This window comes from Lates calcarifer, linkage group LG5, assembly GCF_001640805.2.
Source record: "Lates calcarifer isolate ASB-BC8 linkage group LG5, TLL_Latcal_v3, whole genome shotgun sequence".
NCBI classification, from domain to species: domain Eukaryota; kingdom Metazoa; phylum Chordata; class Actinopteri; family Centropomidae; genus Lates; species Lates calcarifer.
In genome coordinates, this window is record NC_066837.1 from 23,797,195 (window position 1) to 23,819,272 (window position 22,078).

General features: G+C 41.2%; 2 protein-coding genes across 2 annotated transcripts; one reads left to right on the forward strand and one right to left on the reverse strand.

Annotated features, from left to right (window-relative positions):
* The first annotated feature begins 1,211 nt into the window (after positions 1–1,211).
* Positions 1,212–16,565, forward strand: micall1a (MICAL-like 1a). The gene is given in 18 exon segments (XM_018664664.2): positions 1,212–2,244; positions 5,512–5,560; positions 7,556–7,697; positions 7,967–8,067; positions 9,314–9,462; positions 9,925–10,535; positions 10,621–10,681; positions 10,883–11,045; positions 11,047–11,311; positions 12,703–13,049; positions 13,132–13,266; positions 13,370–13,453; positions 13,455–13,497; positions 13,736–13,826; positions 14,271–14,344; positions 14,657–14,771; positions 14,849–14,895; positions 15,013–16,565. Coding segments are annotated over 18 exon segments (2,757 nt in total). The 5' UTR covers positions 1,212–2,098; the 3' UTR covers positions 15,147–16,565.
* Positions 16,064–21,505, reverse strand: lg5h22orf23 (linkage group 5 C22orf23 homolog). The gene is given in 10 exon segments (XM_051070807.1): positions 16,064–16,944; positions 17,180–17,280; positions 17,489–17,617; positions 17,797–17,812; positions 17,814–17,918; positions 17,920–17,972; positions 18,373–18,435; positions 18,591–18,691; positions 20,110–20,240; positions 21,224–21,505. Coding segments are annotated over 8 exon segments (681 nt in total). The 5' UTR covers positions 18,685–18,691; positions 20,110–20,240; positions 21,224–21,505; the 3' UTR covers positions 16,064–16,824.
* Positions 21,506–22,078: the final 573 nt, after the last annotated feature.

The window sequence follows — 22,078 nt, forward strand, 5'->3', positions numbered from 1 at the left end:
CAACTCTCTACAGGTATGTTTTGATCAGTGATTTTAACTGGGGGAGATATTTGGCACACTCGATCTCTTTGGGCAGGGCACTGCAAAGTCTGAGGGAATTAAAGCAAATGCACTTTTGGGACAGACAACAACAACCTGACAAGTTCTGAGATATAAGGAGGTGCCACACCAGACAGAAGTTTAATGGTGTTTTAAAATCAATTCAAAAAGACTCTGGTCGCCAAAGTAGGGAGGCTAAAATCTGAGTAATGTGGACACATTCTCTGGAAGCAGTTAGGAATCTAGCTGCAGTATTTTGTATGAGTTGCAGGGAATGAAGAGATTTTTGAGAGAGAGTATCTACAGGGAGTCGCAGTGGTCTGGACTAAAATTAGACAACAATTTTGCATTTGTTCCATCTTAAACTACTCTGTCTGAAACAGCTGCATGTGGGTGAATTTCTGATGAGTCTCCTGACATGCTTTCCTCTTAGTTCCTGATGAATTTGTTAAGTCTGTCACAACTCTCAGATTATCACTAACCGATCGCAGATAGTGACAACTCAAACACTGAGATTTTACAGAGGCAGCATTCAGAGTTGTTCGTAGGTTCGTAATACAGCAGCTGTAGCCTCCGGTTGTTTGCAAACTCTCAGTTCTCCGGTTTGAGTTGCTCATCCTTACAGAAAATGAGTGACTAAATCCTAAGGTTATAGCAGAAGTGACAGTTCCTGGTTTGGTTACCGCTTGGGTTCAGCTGACACATCTTTGGTCAGAAGCTAGCTGGCTAATTGATCTTGTTAGCATTCAGCTGGGCATTACAGGGATTTTAAATTTAAATGCCATGTCTGAGTAACATCACTAACCTCAATCTGACAACAGTAAACATAATGTGGGGTCACAATGCAAGCACATTACAGTAGAGGCAATACATTATCTGAATGAGTTTGTTCTTTATCACCAACTGCACTTTTTGATTTGATGACATTCGCCCACTTGACTCTCTAAAAACTATTCCCCAGGGAGGGCACAATGACCGACAGCGGCAAATTCAAACTGATAATATATGTCCCTGTTCCTTAATAGTGTATTGCTATCGCATTACGTTCAAAAGTTAATCTGGTATTATAATGTATGGTGACTTACTGATTCGAGACTGCAGGCTAACCTCATCTGGAGGCGCCGCCGCCGCCATCTTTCCGGGAATAAACAAGTGGTCAGTATCGCGTGATTCTTGTAACATATCGCGTGGATGGAAGTTGAGGCAGCGGCTCTGGAGCTCCCCCAGTTGGGCACGAAGAGAAACAACAACGTGACATTGAGTAGGGTAGCAGGCAGACTGCCAGTGCCTCAATCAATGCAGCTAACATGGCTTGGGACCGGCGCCGGACTGCTTTGATCAACATTAATTGTCTGGGATGTCTTCTTTACAGTGAGCTTTAATGTTGTTGTCGCAGAGAGGGCGTCAGGAGTTGCGCGCGGTTTAATGGACTTTCTATCCAGTGTTTTAACAGCCGCTGCATTCACTGCACCAACAGACAAAAATCGTGTTGCGGTCCACCTCAAGGAGGAAACTATCACCTCTGCCTCGGCTGAAACTGCATCATCGCCCGGAACTGGCAAAGACAATCCTCACAGTGCCGGCGCTCACCAAAAACAGGCAAACCAGCTAACAGCAGGCTGCTTTAGCTGGTTAACGTTAGCTAAGTTGGCTACGTCATGAACTTTGTTGGCAAGCTATCGTTATCAACTCTAGATATCAGCCGTGTTTTAACCCGGTGCTTCTGGTCAAAGTACCAGTTTAGCTGTTGAAACGCTATTCGCTTTCCGGTGAACTCGGAACAGGAGATGTAGTGGCGGCATAATGCATGTTGTAGTTGCAAAAGTTAGCTAACATCTAGCTAGCAAGCCGTGCTAGTCTTTTAACGTGACTCACTGGCTGTAGATGAGCGTAACGTATCGCAACATCGGGTGTTGCCTGGCTGTCGCCCCTTCACTTAAACGCTGGCGATGACTCGCTTATGATTGAAGAAAAGACTTTGTATTGTCTCTTGTCACGTCGGGGACAAAAACACGTCGATCTTATTTGAAAAGAAGACTTTGATTTCTGTGGCAGCAGTATGATGGGATCTCTGAAGGCTCTCCAGGAGTGGTGTCGGATACAGTGTGAAAATTACAACGATGTGGAAATTAAGGACATGTCAACGTCCTTTCGGGACGGTTTGGCTTTTTGTGCCATCATACATCGTTACAGACCAGATTTGATGTAAGTAAACAGAAGTGTAATGATGTAACATTGATATTAACTAACTGATAGGCAGTTACCAATGAGAAATTAGTTTTCAGTAGTATTATTGCTATTATAAACTGGTTTACAGCATAGCAGCAGGCTCTAGTGAAAGGTGTTTACATCTCTTTGAGGAGTGACAGGTTGTTAACTGTTATCTTTGAGTCTGCATTCAAATACAGAAATATCAGCCATCTTCATTCTTGCAGGATGCAAATGCAGAACAGTCTCAGTAACTAGGCCTTGAACGTATCTGTGCTTTAGGTCATTCACTGAAAAGTTTTATGTGACTGGGATTATTCAAAGCTCCTGTCAACAAAGATTACAGTCTTTCTGTTTTTTAGAGGTGCAAAGCTTCCACATTAATTTGGCTGAATATAATAATGTTAGTGGTTAGATGACTTGGAAATGAGAAAACATCGCCAATTTTGTTAAATTTGTAAGCACTGTGTGGGTTGTAATGTTTATCTGTGTGTTTTAACATAGCCAAAATCCCCAGTAATAATATTTTTATGAACTCTGTGGAGTGTGTGAGAGGCCAGTGTGCTGTAATTAACCCAGGCTGACAAGCCATACCCTGTCTGTACCAACACACCCCTCCTCTCTGCATTTTACACCTACACTCACAGAACATAAGCCACCACAAAACACAACAGCAGTATCAGTGTGATTTAGAGAGCCTTATTATAGGGATGAGGAAGTGATGAATTTCCATTGTTTTGGTAGAGACCTCAGAGTGGAAAATCTCTTCCTCACCGATTGACTTACAGCTGATAAATCGCTTGATAAGTCAGTTCAACCAGCCTTTGCCCAGTCATACTAAAAGTACAAAGTATGTGTTGTATAGGGACAGTCTATCTGTGACTTTCATCTTCCAGATAAGAGGAACCACCAATGTCATGTGTTCAAATATGCTTCTAACGCTTATGTTTCAAGATAAGTGAATCAATTGATTTGAAATATTTCCATCATTTGCAGTGTGGCAGTAAACATACACAGAAACTCTGACATTCATATGACTCATATTGGAAATGCATCTCTGTGGAAAAGCACTAGTCCCATGCAGCATAATGTGGCCCTGTGTAGCTCAGTGGAGCGGGTGGAGTGGGTAGAGCAGGCTTTGACAGCATCAGGATTAGTGGTTTGACTCCTACTGAAACAAGCCAGTGAGCCTTGTTGTGGGAGGATTATATGAAAGCATCCGGTAAATGACATGTTGTGTCCCTCCTCTGTCCTGGAGGAAAAATGTGTTGTGATGGAATGATTTTAGACAATAAGCTTCTTGCTCATGCTGTTCATCTGTCAGGTGGTCCAGACTTTTGTGTGCAAATTGGACCATGCTTGGAATGGTAGTAGAACAAACATTCACTGGAGCAGTCACTGGAGGACAAGTCAGTGAAGTGGAATATAATCTGCATACACATCACAGCAGTATACCTCAGAGTATGACAGTGAAAAAATCCTGAACACCCAGCTTTTGAGTTCTGCCTCTCCGATTTGTTTCCCAGCATGCCTCCCTTTTCAGCCCTCTGTGTGGCTGTAGTGTCCTAGCTGAAGTGCTCTGATCCAGACAGACAGTCCGTCAGGCTAAACTGCAGCTGAGACCTCCGCCTGTCAAACTGGATTTAACTCTAATGCAGGGCCAGGCCAACGTGGAGCCACCCTGCACTCACTGCAACCAATGTATTCTCATCAAAATACATCACACTGATCCAGGGGAGAGACGTTAATACAGCAAATTGCCTCATCTCAGTTTCTTCAGCCAATACTTACTGTCACTCAGCCCACTGGACAGAGAGTAGATATGGCTGCAAGAAATCATCCAAGGCCTAGTTAACCAAACTGCATGGGACAGCTCAAACAAAGTCACATTTCATTTGTGATCATATAGAGTTCCTCGTCAAACTTTATAATGTAAGTTAGCAGTGTAAATATACATTATCATTATTATTTACTTTATTTTACTTCTTTGTTTCTCTGTATCCTGTCTGTACTGAAATTTATCTACATAATGCACTCGTGTCATCTCATACTCCAGTACTAAAACTACTGAATATCATGTATTCACAAGTTTCTTTTCTGACTGTCACGACATCACCAAATCCCAATCAAATAAATCCTTTTTGCACAAACTTTGCCATCTGACAGAACCAGATTTAGCAGATACACTGGTTCACCCAGGTTTTGATCATGTGGATTTTAAACACCTGACATCGCAGTGCACAAACACACACACACACACACACACACTCACACAGACACACAACGTTCCTTACCAGTCCTCTTTCCCAAAATAAACCTTGGAGTGAGACTCTGAGTCACAGTGGATTAGGTTCGCAATTCAGATCACACACAGCACTCCATCATCCGTGTCAGTGTCGTCTGCCACTGTCTGTTCAGTGAGGCCTTGAAAATTTCAACTCCCAACAACAGTTTTGGCAGTTTTTTTTAAAGGTGTTACAGTTTGAACTGGCTATGTTGGCTGACTTGAGACTGTGGACTTGTTTTGACATGATCTTGACATTAGAGCTGCTGCTCAGTGTGTAGGTGACCATGGGAACTAGATTAGAGAGAACAGAGGTCACTTTGTGTGGCTCCAACACGGAGCTCATTCACAGGGTTTTGCCTTGTTGAGAGTTCCACATGGTCTCCACAAGCTCTCACCAGGGTCGCTATGTTTTTTCCTGCCATACTGTTGTTTCACTGCTAGACACTTGAGTCAACATAAATTTACTTGCGCACACAACCACACTTTCATCCCAGAACACCTCAGACATTTTCCAGTTTTACTGCAGGATGTTTACTGGTGAGAGCCTGGCTTTAGTTCCTCGCTTCAGGCATTTCAAAGCAGAGCCTTGTAATTATCAGCCCATCACTCCTGTTTAGCACAGCCACTTCTTTCCTTTTGTCCTGGCAGTTTTTTTTTACATCAGGCATCATTTATGTGTGGTTTGGGACCAATTGTCTGCAGTGGTAGCTAGGAACTTAACTGCACACCATTTCTATCTGTCAGGCTGTCAAGCCAGTAATAGCTTTTTGATGGTTCATAGCATAAGTGGAAATAGGCCAGCAAGCTAAATACAGTACTGTACTGTATTAGGCATGGTTTGGACAGTTACTAAAAGGAGATACCATGAGTTTCAGTTGTTGCAACCTGTACAGTATAGCCGTATGTTGGCTAAGTGCATTCTCAACATATGCATACTTGTTTGGAATTTTAACACTAATTCTCTTTTGTCATTCCAGAGACTTTGACTCGCTGTCTAAAGAGAATGTCTACGAGAACAACCGACTGGTGAGTCAGTTTTACAGCTGTATGTTTTGAGGTCAGAACACTCCTGTGATCTTGTGTTGTGTGGTAATGTCAGCATGGCGGTCAGCTCCTGGAGGAGGGCGAGTGTAATCACCTGTGGGCAAACTCCATCACTTTGTTTCGGGCGTCATTAGTGTGTGCTTAATTTAATCATAAAATTATTAAGTTTTAGGACTGCATGCAGTCATGGTGAATGTGACTTAATGTATTTGACTGTCTATGTGGAGAGTGTTACTTAATTCTGATGGAGCCTGACGAGGGCAAAGAGGGAGGAAGCCAGAGCATGCAGCGTCTCTTCCCCTCCACCCCCACCCCCCCAAAAAAGAGGAAAATCCTTGACATAAGCCTGTGGAGAGACCATGTAGAGAGGATTTTAAGTGTGAAAGTGCTGAATTTGCAGCTTTATATTATAACTAGAATGAATCCAGGAACTTTTTAAAATCATATTTTTCTTGTTGGGTTTTTCCACATCATCTGTAAGCCAACAGAACATTGAGGGATGAAATGGGAGTCTCCTCATTTTCAGTCCGAGCTGAGCTTTGGCAGCTCTTTGCTGCTGTTTACATTCTTTTTATCCAGGAGCTCTCAGGGTAAGTGAGGGGTAGCACCAGAAGCAAACTCCTGGTGTGTTTGCTTGCAGTTGTTTTTTTATAAATAAAGCAAGTACTTCATTGTATCCATAGGGTCCAAGCCAGAGTGAGCAATCTATGATTGTTATGATGTGAGCCTCTTAAATTTGTTCATGGTTGTTTCTCTCCCGGGATTACTCTTCTTATAGATTTTTCATACAAAGGAGCAGGTGTACTGATGACATGTTCAGATCACATTCAGACTGCTGTCAAAGGTTGATGTCTTATTGTCAGCGTTCAGAGATCTTGTCCCAGCTGTAGTTCTTCAAACATTACTGCTTACACCGAATTAGATTATGCTGTATAAGTAGCAAATAAAAATACATGTCAGTTTTACTTCCCTCCACTCACTCATGCTGGCCTACCCATGTGGTCCCGCTGTGTCTTTTTTCCCTTTTCTTTTCATACCTGGATAAAGGCAAGTCAGGTAGCCCAGACACATGTTGATCCATTTAACCTGCATCCCTGCATCAGTCTGAAAGGAGCTTGGCTCATTATTGCATCATGGTTTGGACTACAACATTCATCAGAGCTGCTTTCAAAGTCTCTCAGTTTCACTTAAAGCTATTGGCATCTTCACTAAGAGCAGCACTGTGTTTGTTTTGGTGACGACTGTGGCATGAAGCTGTGAAATAGGTCTGTAGTGAATCAGTATTATCGGTCTAGAACTTTCACTAGTTTTCAGTAAATTGCAGGGGAGTAGACCTAAGAGAGGAACACTTTAGCTGTAAAGCAGGTATTATCTGTACAGTATGGTACAGTGCATTATGATTAATTTAGCATTTGTTTGGCTGGATTATGTCAGTGCTGTATAACTGCCAACGATTGTATCCCTGTTGTTATGTAACCTTACCCGCTCTCTCATTTCTTCAGTGGAATTTTTCATTAGAGTGATGGTTACCCTCAAAGTACAAACCATTACACTGTGAGCAAATGACTGATGTTTTGGCAGGCAGAGTTACATTATTCAGGTCATTGAGTGTCTGCTCGTTGGTGGGCCGTGACAAGCATCTGGATTAGTTGCACACATTCAACAAAAACATTATTCTGTCCTCAGTTTGTGTACATTCGCATGGAGGATGTTGATGGAAATACAACAATCAACTGAAATATTAGTAAGTAATTCAGGTCTGTTTGGTGAGTTTTTCAGTTCAAGTTGGTTCAACTGGTTGAAGTGAAGAGGCAACAGTTGTAATGATCAGATCACTGCCTTTCAGTTTAACTGAACTATTGTCTTGCATGTAAAGTCAACACTTACTGTTTCTCAGCTCATTTCTTATCTCCTACCCTTACCTACCTCTCTTAGCTCCAGCCTTCCCTCATATTCTTTGTTTTTGTCTCATTATAGGCTTTTGAAGTGGCCGAGACACAGTTGGGGATTCCAGCCTTGTTGGACCCAGAGGACATGGTGTCCATGAAAGTGCCTGACCGGCTCAGCATCATCACCTATGTCTCCCAGTATTACAACTTCTTCAACAACAAGTCTCAAGGTTGGTGCACTAAATTCAGCTGGATTTTACTCACAGTGGTGTACACTCTGTAAAGGACATTTATCTATCTATGCTATGAGTTTATCTTGTTACTGAAGCCCTTTAGCTTTTTAGCATATTTCTTATCTGATCATAATTTCAAAGCCCTGTAAACTGTCCACACCCAGCACATGTTGAAATTGAGCAACTTAATTTGTGGGTGTGAAAACAGCTTAGAATAATTAGTTTATGTCATTAACTGATGAGTTCCTCTCCTTCCTCCCTCACAGCTAACCCCCCTTGCATGAAGAGGCTGAGTTCTGTTGGTCATAATGAGCCGGCCCAGAAAAGGCCGCCAACCCCTTTGGAAGACAAAGTGGTTGAGTCTGAGGTAAGAACAAGGCTTGGCACCAGGAGAGGGCACAGAAATGACCGGAATATACCCTTTTTTGATGGATGTCCAAGGCCTGGTAGACTTAAGACCACACTAAACTCCATAAGCTCTGCATGCTAAAAGTATCTGCTGGAGCCTGCATGTTAATTTTTTTTAAGTAATATTTTTTAATGATGTCCTTTTGTGGCCTGGAAAAGCACACAGAAACCTCACATATTTTTTTGGTAATACATTTGGTGTGTATCAGAAATCTTGTAATATCTAAGTATAATTCTGCATGTGCTATTTTGGGGTATTAACTAATCAGATCTGTACAATACAAATCCCATCATGCCATTTATGTTCAACAATATACAATATTCACAGATGTATTTTATAATTACTACTTCCTCGTATGGGCTTTGTGTTGCACAGCAGGGGAAAATCAAAGCACCAGAGGTAGAGTAAGTCTATAAAGATAGCCTCTGTATCCTGTCTCTCTTTTCTCTCGCATGCCTTCACCTTCTGTCCTCCATCCCCATACTCCCATGTACTACTCCCCTCTCCTCCTCAACGTCCGCCCCCCCCTCTTCAGATGGAAATTCATTCCACTCCCTCCTCTTCCTGTTCTTCTTCCTCCTCACATCTGATCCCCCCTCCACTCTCTGGTCCTGAGCCTAGGCAATAGGATGGGGTGGGGGTGGGGGGTTGGGCTAGGAGGTGGAAGCAAAACAGTTAGGTCATTCTTTTATTTAACCATCTCTTGTACATAAAAGACTAACTGTTGTACTCTCCTAACACTGTGTGCCAAGTTTTTGTATATGCTGCTTTTAAATCCTTTACTTACTTACCACAAATAACAAAAACCAAAAAAAAAAACAAGTGACTAAAACAATATATCAATCCTAAATATTAATCATATCCCAAATGTTTGACTCCCAGAGCCACTATAACCCAAGCTATTTGGTTTTTTTACTAACCAAAACTTTTTTTTATCATGACATATGTTTTGGTATTTATCAAATGGTGTTTTAAAATTAAAAAGAAATTCAGTAATGAGCCACATGAATCAATGAGCAGTAGATGTTGCAGTGACCAAGCAGATAGTAGCTAGTTTAACAGAATGAATGATCCACATCCTCAAATCCTGACTCCGTGTTTGATCTCCCTCCCTCCCCATTACTCTCCATCTTCCCCCCTTCCCCCTGACGTCTTCGCCCTGTCCCACCTACCCTGCGAACAACGCCTCGGTCACTCGCACTAGCCGAGCAAGCCTGCGCAGACAGACGTAGCAGCGTTTGCAGCGGTCAAGCGCAACACGCTCAGCAGCACCTGCGCTGCCTGCCAGAAACACGTTCACCTGGTGCAGAGGTTTCTGGTGGACGGCAAGCTCTACCATCGCAACTGCTTCAGGTGAATCCCGCAGCGACAGCTGACTGACTACTTTATTTATAGATTTTATTTAGCTCTGAAAAAATTCTTCATTTTCTTAGAGTTATAGTCCTTAAGACTTCAATCTTGGTTGATCTGGCTACACTCGTGGTTAGAGGTAGTAACAGCAAGTTTTATACTAACGTTTTATACTACAGTTTCTCTAATTCTGGGGCTGCAAACAGCTACTTTGTCAGAATTATAACATAAGAGCAACTGGTGTATTTACAGCAGTGCAGCCACACAAGCTCGCATTGTGCATAATTTAGCACAATGAATTTACCATGGGACTGGCACACTCTGCCACTAACAATGAAAACATATCTTAGTGTATTTTGTCACATTTGTACTTGATTAATGATTCACCTTTTTTTTAGCTTTATATATTATCTCAACAATCTTTATAACCTATTTAAGATCTCCTGCTGTATCTTCTTGTCTCAGGTGCACAGAGTGTCACAGCACTCTGCTTCCTGGATCTTACAAAATAGGGAGCGACTCTGGGGCATTGGTCTGTACACATCACCTTGCAAGGCACGCTTTAGCCAACCAGAACGGCCGACCAGATCTTAGTAAGAGACCAATGGCAGTACAGTCTGCCAGGATTTGTCGCAGCACAACTCCTCACACCTCGCCCTCTGAGAGGGACCGGACAAAGACTCCATCCTCAGCGAGCCGAACAAATGATACTGACACACCTGCCACTGACTCTGCCACTGTCACTCCTGTTACAACAAACAAAGCAGACTCTTTGGAAAAAGCAAAAGACATGGATGCTAGTGGAGCGACAGAGGAGAAACCACGTTCTTCTTCTCCTCCCAACCCTTTTGATGAGAGTGATGAAGAGGAGGAGGACGGAGAGAAGGAGGAAGACACTCAAACACCAGCCAAATATACAGCCAATGGGGACCTCCCTTCTACACCTGTCAGCCATCATGAAGGTGTCAGTCGGCCGGTGCCGGTGCCAGCCCCCCGCAGGGTTTCTGAACCCACCCCTCCTCCTCGCCCTGCCCCTCGGATTCGGCTACCCCGTACAACAGACAGCCTCACAGCTGGTGTGTGCTTATTGCAGAACATAAATTGTTACAAAGATAAATATATTATTTGATACTGATCCTCACATTTTACCTGAAATCATAGGTGAACATCAGAAGCCTCCAACTCCTCCCAAACCTCGAGAGAGATCACAGTCTCCTGGAAGGTATCTCAATTTCTGTCACTTTTTGTGTCCAGTTCTGCCATTTCACCGACCTTAATCATATCAGCACAGTCTTTCTCTGAATTGCATCTTGTTACAGCATGTACTGTAGCTGTTTGTTCCTCCATGCCTCCATTTGGTTGTGTTTTGTTGTCTTCCCCTCTGTGACCCCTCCATGCCTATCTGTGTATCTTCACTGTCCAGCCTGTCCAGTGGCACCCATAAACCCAAAGACCCACCTTGGCTCGCCCTGGTCCAGTCAGAGCCCAAGAAGAAGAAAGCCCCTCCCCCTCCCCCTGCCGGATTGGCAACACCTCCCAATACAGGCTCTCTGTCCTCTCTCAAAGGAGAGGGCTCCAGACCCAGCACGCCCCCTCCTGCCTTCCAACCCGTTTGAGGACGACGATGATGAAAATAATGAGGCAGAGGAAGAGGAGGAGAGCGAAGGAGGCGCGATTCCACCCACGGTGGCAGCTAGTCACCCGTGGTACAGCATCACTCGGGCGCCTGAATCAACAGGTACTGACACTCCCCCTAGTGGAGGCAGCTCGTCCCGCTCTGCCAGCCCCGGGAACACTCGGAGCAAGAAACGCCCAGCACCCCGGGTTCCACAGCCACCTACCAGTAACCAAGGTCAGTTTTACCACAAACATCTCATACAGGAAAAAAATACAAAGAGATTAGAGTTAGAGATTTTACTCTGACTCTACTCTCCTTTAGTGTGATACCACCTCACCTAAATAAGTTTGTACTCTGCAGAGATGCAAATACTTGCTAGTATTAAATTACCCTTCATGTGGACTAGTAAGGTAGAAATGAATACGTTTTGGGAGGAGAACACTAGTTTCCTGTGCTGCAAACTACATGTTACTAAATAGCAGTATTTAGACATATATTAGGACATTTATTGAAAAACAAATTTTTGCAGTATTTTAGTACATTGGTGTTAAAATTAAATGAGCATAAACTATTCAATCAAATGTAATTGGATGCATTAGAGTATGTATATACAATAGTTTTATTTAATATTTAGTTCAGTGACTGTGGTCTGCAGCAGGTGACCATGTATGTTTTATTGCATTGAGGACCGACCTAGCCATTATTGTCCTGCTGCATACTAAATGCTGTCCTAAGGATTCCGATGCCTTTCCTTGTGTTTGAACGGAGATGTTTGTCTTATCTGATCCAAAAAACTATTTCCGTAGCTCTACAGGTTTCTTACTGTACTGTTTTCAAAGCTGTAATCTGGTCTGTGCATTCTTGAGGCTTTGCATGTTGTGGTAACCCTCTGAGGTTAAGCTGATGGAGTCTTTGTCTTTTGACAGCTCTACATTTAGTCACAGATGCCCCTGTGGAGTGTTGCTGTTGCACTGTTGTTGTTATTGTTATTGTACGACCTTCTGTCAGTCACTGTATGAGTACTCTGTGGTCTATTCTGTGGTCTCTCATATCTGCTGAGTTCGTCAGTGTATTCTTGTTTCATAACAATATACCAATATACCAATACATTATGTTATGCTGTGTGACATTTTTCAGCCTCATGATAGTGTGCCTCCTCCTACTTCCTCTTCCTCACTGACACTATGTCACACATAGAACCAGCTTCATGCCCTTTACTTTCTCATAAAGTAACTATGAAACAAAATACACTGCTAAACCTTGATGCACAGTTCACAAGTGTAAAGGGCTCCAATTCCTAAACAGTTGATTTGATGTGGGTTTTTAAACACCCTCCAATTTTAAATGTTGGCATTTCAGTATAGTTTACCTGGAACAACAACTCTAAGTTTGGAACACAGAGTCTCTATCCCACAAAAGAAAGACAAGGAAGAGAAAGAGATACTGTATATACTGTAAATGTTCATTGTTTTTTGCTCTTTTTCCATCCTTTCTCCATTTCAATCTGTCCCAACTACTTTGATTTCTGTTTCATTTTTGCACTCTTTGCTCTTTGTTTTCAATTAATCTTTTTCCCTCTTCAGTTCTCCCTCACTCTCAGCCCTCCTCTTGCTCTCCCTCTCCAGCTCTCAGCATAGAGAGTCTGTCCTCTGGCTCGGACCACAGCTCCTCCCAGCCCCCGTTGGGTGGCAGTGCCAGCAGCGACCAGGAACACGCCTTCACCAAAAGTCATTCAGAGCCTTCCATCTGTTCACCATGCGACTCCACAGCCTCCCCTTCCTCCTCCTCCTCGACCGAGCGTCTGCCTCATCCCTCCCCCAGCCCCTACCCCTCTCCCATGCCATCGAACGCCAGCTCAGCTCCAGCCACTCCACAGACCAGTCGCAGTTCAGGGACCAAAGGAGCTCCTCCACCACGACCCCCGACAACCCCCAGCCCACTGGCCTCAGGGGCCACCCAATCGCACAACAAGGTAAGACGACCACCTCCAAATAAAGCAATATAAAATAATACACTTTGCACATGATATAAATTCAGCGCTTTTCTCATTTTAGCGGATATGTAAGGAGAACCCATTCAACAGGAAAGCTTCTCCCTCCCCTGCTAAATCCAAAACTAGACCACCAAGGGGCTCTCGTCCTGCCAGACCCCCAGCCCCTGGTCATGGCTTCCCACTAATCAAACGCAAGGTATAACAACTAAAGACAGAATACATGTTTCAGCATAGAGACAGCATTAATAGAAGGGACATTAAGTACTCAAATGAACAATTCGTTCCAAACTTCCCTACAGGTGCAGTCAGATCAGTTTATCCCAGTGGAGGACATCCACGGGGAGATGAGTCAGCTGGAGAAACAGTTGGATGAGCTGGAGCAAGAGGGGAGTGGAGCTGGAGAAGAAGCTGAGAGACAACCCTAACGGTATCACATTGCAATTCTTTTAAGGGAGTTCCTTGAGTCCACACATGTTGTGCTAAACAAGGTTTCACTATATTCAAAATTTGGAACATTACAAAAAAAGAGCAGCTTGCAAATTGTCACTTAGGCTCAAAGCAAAAAAAAAAAAAAAAAGCCCAGATGCCTGAATTTTGCCCAAAAGAATAATAAATAATCATGTAAACCGAATGTATATCCTTGTGTTTCTCTGTTGTGATCACAGATGAGGATGAAGAGCACCTCTTGGTGGACTGGTTCACTCTGATCCACGAGAAACACCTTTTAGTCCGACGAGAGGCTGAGCTGGTCTACACGTAAGTTTCAGGCTGTGGAAAGAGGCGGATGTTTTTACTGTGTGACTCAAATCAGTCATATACCTGACATCACAGTGACTCACAGTCTGTCATTAGATGCAAATTTGAAGTGGTTTCCTTTCCCTCCTTCAGTCACAATGATTATGTGTAACAATATCAGTGTACTGCTGGACAGTGGAGAAGTAAATAGTGCTGTAACAATGTTTTGCAAAGTATCTGAAACAATAAAACTGACTGGAGATTATTTAACATCAAAATGTGAAAAATGAAAAAAATCTCAAACTATACATGAAACACCGTCCAGTTCCCAAATGTGCAAATCTAAGTCTTGTTTCAGGAAGGACGAGATGTTTTATTTGTTGTTTGTGTTGTTCTTTGCAGAAAGTAGGTTAAAAATAGTGAATAGCAGGATACCAGTTTCTAATATACAGTTTGTTGCCGCAGGGCGAAGCAGCAGAACCTGGAAGAGAGGCAAGCCGATGTGGAGTATGAGCTGAGGTGTCTTCTCAACAAACCAGGTGTGTTTGGCCTTCATACCTACATATACAGCCAAACTCATTACCTGTATGTCTTCTGCCATCAAACATCACATTCCACATACTGCATACACTGCTCAGGGCTACACTGATCAACAGCAGATTATCTGTTGGCTATCTGCCCTAATAGGATGTACATTTACTTACTGATATTACCTTTGCTTCATTTATTCATCAGTCTTCTAAACACCCACAGAGTATCAGTGCACTCATAATTATCTTGTGATATTTACTTAGTGAATTGACATATGTAGTACGCAATAAATAATTAATCAACTACCCTTTCTTTCTCAGAGAAAGACTGGACGGAGGATGACAAGAGCCGGGAGCAGGAGCTAATGGCCGAGCTGGTTACCATCATTGAACAGCGCAACCAGATCGTCAACAGCATGGATCAGGACAGGCAGAGGTAATCAGTAACCCAGGAAGTACTGACTGGTGATGATGTTTGCAGCTACCAGTTATCTAACAACTATTCTGTCACAGGGAAGAAGAGGAGGATAAACTTATGGAAGCCATGCTGAAGAAGAAAGGTAGGAATGATGAGTTTCTTTTGTAGCAGATAAAAGATACTTTAAATGAGAGCAGTCACTGAGCAGAACATGTAAGTGTTAGATGTCACTCCTTTTTCCTATTTTCATCCTCATCAGACTTCCATAAGGATCCAAGCAGCGACCAGCAGAAGAAGAAAGGAGCAAAGTTCAAACCCATTAAGGTGCTGAAGCGGCTGAGCCATAAAGCAGAACCAGGCAATAGTCACAGCCCTCGCAAAGAGAAAAGCTGAACAGAGGACACACTCTCCTACAGAGGATACAAGACTGCTTTAACATGACTAAGCAAAATAAAAAAGTATGTGAGAACAGAAATACATCAGGTCAACAAGGATGAGATGATGTCTCCTCTAACTGTGTTATTAATGACTCAAGTGCAACCCTGGACCCAGTCCCTGCTCATGTCATTACGCTTCTCCAAAAAATCTCCCCAGTGACTATTTTCCATTGCCACTGTGTGTTAAAATAGACAGTATAACAACTCAAGTGCTTTAAGGGCTGACATGTTTGTAAGCTCTCCGACCTTTCAAGCTAGTGAGATGTAGATTAGGTTCCTAAATTACTGCACTGATTCGTTGGATGCTCTCGCTTCACTTTCCCTGCACAGTGACTCTGCCTCTAGGCTTTTTGTCAAGGTTCAACAGTGGTGTGATTCGTGAGTTGGATGCAATTTTATCTTTCATATCCATTCGTTTTTAATATGTTTTTATTCTTATCCTGTTTATGCACCTTGAATACCTGTCTCCTCTGCTCCTTATGTTCAAAGGTCAGTAGATGGATATCTGAGAAGGTTTTATGTCATGTCTGGTTTGAGCCTGTGGTACTAGTTTTTTTTTTTTCTTTTTTTCTGTTAGATGAACCCTGTTTTATACTTAGCAACATCTCCCCTTAAAATGCTCAGTCAACAATGGATACCTAAGCTCTTCTAGCTGCTATATTACGGCTGATTGTTTTTTTCCTTGTTTTTAGTTTATTCAGTGACAGTTTTCCAATGGTGTCATCTGTGTAAATGAATATCATCAAACACATGGATGAACATAAACACACATTTTATGAGTGTACATGATTGGAAACAAAAGCAGGACTCAAAATCAGATCGGTTTTTAAAAAATTCTGGAGGACAGCTTGGTAGAAAGTATTAAACTGCAGATGTCTGTTAGAAAGTTTTATTAATATGAAAGGTCACACATGCAATAATGAATATTAGAAAAGGCAGATATTCAGTATTTTAGCAACTGTAACAGTTTTAACCATTGGAGGAAAACCTGAATATGCAATCATTAATTTATATTTTACTATGCCTTTCTGTATGTTTCAGTGTTCTGCCTTAAGAGTGGATTGCAAAAACGTGTTTATGTTGAGATTGTTTGTTTGAGTGCCATTTATTTAATTGCTTATGTGGATTGGCATCATTTGTTAGAGCTAATGTAAATGCCCATATTGTTTACTCATTCTGTTTTGTCAGTTTGATTGTCTGTTTGTCCTCCATTTTAAATGGTTATCTCTATTGTGTCTGTTTCTGCTCTGTGCCTGTCTTCCTGTCCAGCTGAAACCAAGGGCTTCTGTAGCGCTATACATTGTCCTAAAAACAGCAGCAGGATTATATCGCATACTGACACTGGAAGGCAGAGGAATAAAATAAGTTAATGCAAGCAGATGGTGTTTGTTTCTTGTGAGTTGAATCTGTTCACAGCCTGACAGTTTTGTCTTCACTGCTGTTTTGTCACACCTCAGCTGCAGAAACAGCTGCTGCACAGTGCAGCGTGCTAGCTGCAACCTCTTTGCAGACATCACAGTCACACTCATTACACCACATTGCAGTACTGTCTTTCGCAGTCTGTGTTTAATGGTTTTGACAGTTATCTTGCTTGCACCTGATTTCCAAGTAATTTCCAAGCGACGGGTCAGTGGTCAGTCTTCTCTGCTGTCCATGTTTTCTGCGGTCTGTTCTGCACTCTCTTCCCTCTTGGATGTTTCTACATCCTTCTTGGTACTGCAGGCCTTCTCCAGTGCCTCCAGCTCTCTGATTTTCTGGATTGGAGTTGTGACACAGCACAGGTTTCAGTGCGATTCAAGTGTTGTTTCAGTAAGGAAAAGGTTATGCCTTTTTTCTTTCAGTATGCATGGAATCTGAATCTGAATCTGCCCTTCAGGATATAATTATATTGTATCCTGAAGGGATACAATTTAGATTAGATGTGAAGTTACAAAAAGCTTTTCCAAAATATAGTACGGCAAAATAGTGTGTAAACCATTGCTTTTTTACCTGGGATATTTCAGTGTTGATGATGTTGATGTACTGCTTCTCCTGACCTAGAGAGGCCATATCTGCCAGAAACTGTCTTCTTTCCTCTATCTCATCCAGAACTATATATACATGCACAGGTTATTATTAGACTTCTTTAAGTGGATATATTTAGTCAAACAGTTACAACATCATCTTGCTCTTATACAAAACATCTCAAGTGAAATGTGGTGTGTTTCTGTTCAGGTTATAATGGGAATGTCTGTTTGTTTGTCACAGCCAGTTACTGTAACTTTTCTACATCATCTGTTTCTGTGCAGTTAGTCTCACCTTCCTGATACTGGTCTCTCTCCTCCATCACTTCTGGGTTCCTAGCATTTTGGGAAGATGCAGGTGTGGGCTCTTCTTGTCCTGTCGCCAATATGTTCTGAAGCCTCCTCTTCTCTTTCTCCAAGTCTCCTAGAGAAAGAGAAAAAAAGAGAGTGACAATATGATTGTATGATTCTCAAGATTCAGAAAATAAAGCTAAATTTACAACAGATTTAGTGACAAATTACCATACTGTAAATGTTTGCAATATAGGCCTGTTTTAACACAGTATATGCAGAACTAGTTTAAGTGCTGGCCTCAGAACATACTTGTGGGAGCGGGACAGGAACTTTTCTCTCACATAGCTGTTCCCAGAACGACAAGATTCAGCGCTGCGTCTTTGAGGCTTGCCTGGCAGGCGTTTCTGGACAGACTTGGTGGTTTTAGGCTGCAGTGGGAGGTGGTGACGATGTCAGGTCAGAGGCAAGTGGCAAAGCTGCTCCGTCTGTGGAGGAAAGGTTTTTATTAAAAAACAAAAAACAAAAAAACAACAGTTTTAATGTGGCAATATAAAATGTAGTGATGCTAACTGGCTAAAATAATGTGTTAAAGGAGTAGTGCAGCACGCAAAGTAAATTCAATGCTGATTGAGGATTTGTCTATTTTAATTAGTGCATTGCAAATGTGAATTAATGTAGGGACAGGAATCATCAGAATTATTATACCTTTGAGCTAAAATGTGATATTTTGACAATATGTAATATTCTGAGTAATAAAATATGTGGTGGGTAGTTGATCACGTTGAAATATTTTTCAACAATATACTTTATAAAAATATGTATACATGATTATTACACTTGAGTATCTCCAAATGACCTCTCCCAAACCTTCATCCCAAGACTTACTTTTCAGACATTCATTGATCTGTTTTCTCTGGAGGTTGGTGAGTCTTGACTCCTGCATCATTACTGGGCAAAGGGAAGAACATGGTGAGAGAAACAGACAGCATAGTCCTATACAGAGGTAAACACTTCTATGAACCTGCACACACAGACTCTATTTGTGTATGTCCCATCCACACCTAACCACCCACACCAGAATATCAATAAGTGCATCATCTCACATCTCAGCATGTCCTGGGTCTCCTTGCTGTATGAGGTGGCCCTGGGGTTGTTCCACAGTCCCCCGCCAGCTCTACTTTGTGAAGAGGACTCCATCTGCAACCTCAAAGACAAATAAAATACATTACCCACAATCCCTGGGGTTTAAGTAAACAGTGTATCCGATAAATTGTGAGCTACATTGTAGCTGTAATTTGGGAATTGAACCTATCTCTGAGCCTAGAGGCAGGCTGCAGTGATGATATCAATTAAAGACAAATCATGGAGCTCAATGACAGTTCCCTGAACATTATGTCAGTATAATGTGCAGAGATTTTCGGTTTCACAGCTCTGAGGCCACCATACAAATAAAACTTGGCGTGAAATATTGTCTTCAACAAAAACAGTCATGACCCCACAGCTTAATATTTGCGTGAATTTTAGCTTAGCTAAATACCGTTTTCATTAAATCTCTTGCTAGGTGGCTAACAAGAACAGCTGTATGTCAGAGGCGTCTGAAACTTATGATAACTAGAAATAGAAATAGAAAGAATTTACCGAAACACTTCTTTTTTTAGCAAAAGTCCTTCCTAAACACAACCAGCAGCGTCTTCTCCATTTAACTGAGTGCCGTTGCTATAGCAACCACCAAATAAAACTTGGCGTGTGTTAAGGCAACGTAATGATGAGATTTTTTTTTTTTTGGTTCCTAATTTCAAATCATTTTTAGACTACTTTCTGTCTTTAACGACGGACTATTCTAAAAACGGAGAGCTTCGCTGTGTCGTTTATTTGTTTTCCGTTTACTTGTTATTATTCCCCAAAGAAAGAGGTGCAGTGACAATATATGGCCACTAGATGGAGCCAAAGACGGATTGATTGTTTGAGTTGACGCTTGATTACTTGCTATTAATGAGCAAAAAAAAAAAAAAAAAAAGTTTGTTACATTAACCATGAAGATTTAGCCACAGTCTAGACTACACATATCATTAAAGGAATATTATTAGGTAAGCAGGTGATATAAATGAAAATTTAAAATACAAGATTTATACAACTATAATGTTTCCATTTACCTTGCTGCCACATAAGGCCATTTTCCTCACAAGGTTCATTAAAGAACAATATCATATCATGAAGCCTGAAAGAAAAATTATGAGAAAGTTTTTGGTTTTTTTTTAAAAATTGGGCATGGAAATCAGGTGATCGCGTTAAGAAGAGCTTAAATAATGAATGAAATAATGAGGTTATGTATGCATAGCCTAAAAATATCAATTCTTCTCTGTCTCATACCAGTTTTCCAAATCATTTCACTTATATTTTATGGTATTTCTTCATCAATCAGTGTGTGTTGTATATAGGGTATGGCTAACACACACTACCTCTGCTTTTTGTCAGAGAGAGAGAGAGAGAAATTAACATGTTAGTCTAAAGCCTTTGGAAATGAAGTCTCCTCCAACATCCAAAGCAGGCTGTAGATGAACTGGTGTAATGTGTTTAATGCCATAAAGATTCTGTTTTGTGACGCTATCAACCACTTACAACCTGTGTAGAGGATGTCTTGTGTAGTCGTCACTCAGAGGGACAGAGAGTCTTTATCAGAGGTGGGCTAGTCATCAGGGATCAGCAGCAGTCAGAGGTCCGTTATCTCTGGGATGACAGCAGCCTGCCTCTGCCTTGTGTCAAAAGATAAACAGCAGCCAGAATATAATCACCTTTCACACACAGGTCTTCTCAGAAGTCAGAGCCACATGTCTTCACCGGGAAGACAAAGACCAATCTGTATATACATGCATATATGCATGTGTGTGGAGTGTGTTGAAACTATTAGCAGCAATGGCTCAATAAATAGGATAAAGTTTTTACAGACTTAAAACCAGAATCATGAAATGCACTGGTGTGTTTGTTCATGACATATATCAGTCTAGACTACTTTCATCAACTATATTTGTTTCTTTAATCTACTCACATTGAAATGTCTGTACGAAGTTCTATAATAAAAGCTTATTTCTGATCACTGTTTAAATGAACATTACACATATTCAAACATGTTTCTGTCAATGCTTCACACATCACATTATACAAAATGTCCACACACTTCAATATACATGCACCAACACACACTGCACTCTGTTCCAAAGCATGCTTCATTAGATGGTGGCCATTCAGCAATGACCTGTTTACTTGTGAATGGAAAATAGTGAGGACTCACGAGGCTGCACTGTTAAGTGTTAATTTTGCAGCATTTTATAAAACTACATTTTGTAATAGCTTGTTGGAAGCAAATGAACGTTTAGATGTTATTCTTCAGCTTTTTGTTATTTTCAGGTGCAGCTAATTACTGCAGAAACCTTACATGTTTTCCTAACCTTTTTTATTTCTATTATTCTTATGTTTTCCTAAAGAAAAATATGTATTTTTGCGTTCATTATCTGTTATTATTACTGTTTATAATAACCTACTCTAACCTAACACTCAAGGATTTACAAGTCAAGTTTAAAATTCCCCCTTATTATCTCTTACTTTGCCCATATTATTTTATAATCTCACATTTTTCCCATCTACAAAATAAAGCTACCTTTCCTTTCATATCTGCCAGTGACAAACCTAGACAGGATGTTTGATGTTGTGTTTATCATCATAATTAACCATACTCTACCAGAGCCTCAGTGACCACTTTCTTCCTCCACGATCTGTTGGCAGTCAAATCCAGTGCATCTCTGGTAGTGAGCTGTTCCACTTTTTGTATTTAAACATACACAGAAATGTTTAAAGGAAGCACTCCTGCCATGCACTTTACTTCAAATCATTTAAAATGTTTGATTTCATCCTCATTATGAAATTATACTATTTACTAATTCTTACTAATTATACATATTATAATATGCAACACTGCAGCCTCATGAGTCCTCACTATTTTCAATTCACAAGTAAACAGGTCATTGGTCATTATCAGATGACTGGCCACTATCTAATGAAGCATGCTTTGGCGCAGAGCGCAGAGCGCAGAGCGCAGTGTTGGTGCACATATGTTGAAGTGTGTGGACAATTTATATTAGCATGATGAAGCATTGCCATAAACATGTTTGAATACATGTAATTATTTATATATTTATATATATTATTAAATATACATATTATTAATATATTAATAAAACAGTGATGAGCTTTGTTACAGAGCTACTTACAGACATTTTATGTGAGTAGATTAAAGAAACAAATACTAGTTGATAAAAGTAGTCAGGTAAGCAGACTGATATATGTCATGAACAAACACACCAGTGCATTTCATGATTCTGGTTTTAAGTCTGTTAAAACTTTGTCCTGTTTACTGAACCATTACTGCTAATAGTTTTAACACACATTCTCATTAGTTTGCATTTTCCTGTGTGACATTGCAACTACAGACATAACCTTTGTTATGTAAATTTTGTTTGAAATATTCTTTTTTTTGGCTCTGAATCCCACAGAACAGGAAGACAGTGAGCTGAGGTGAGATAGTTTCTTGGTGATT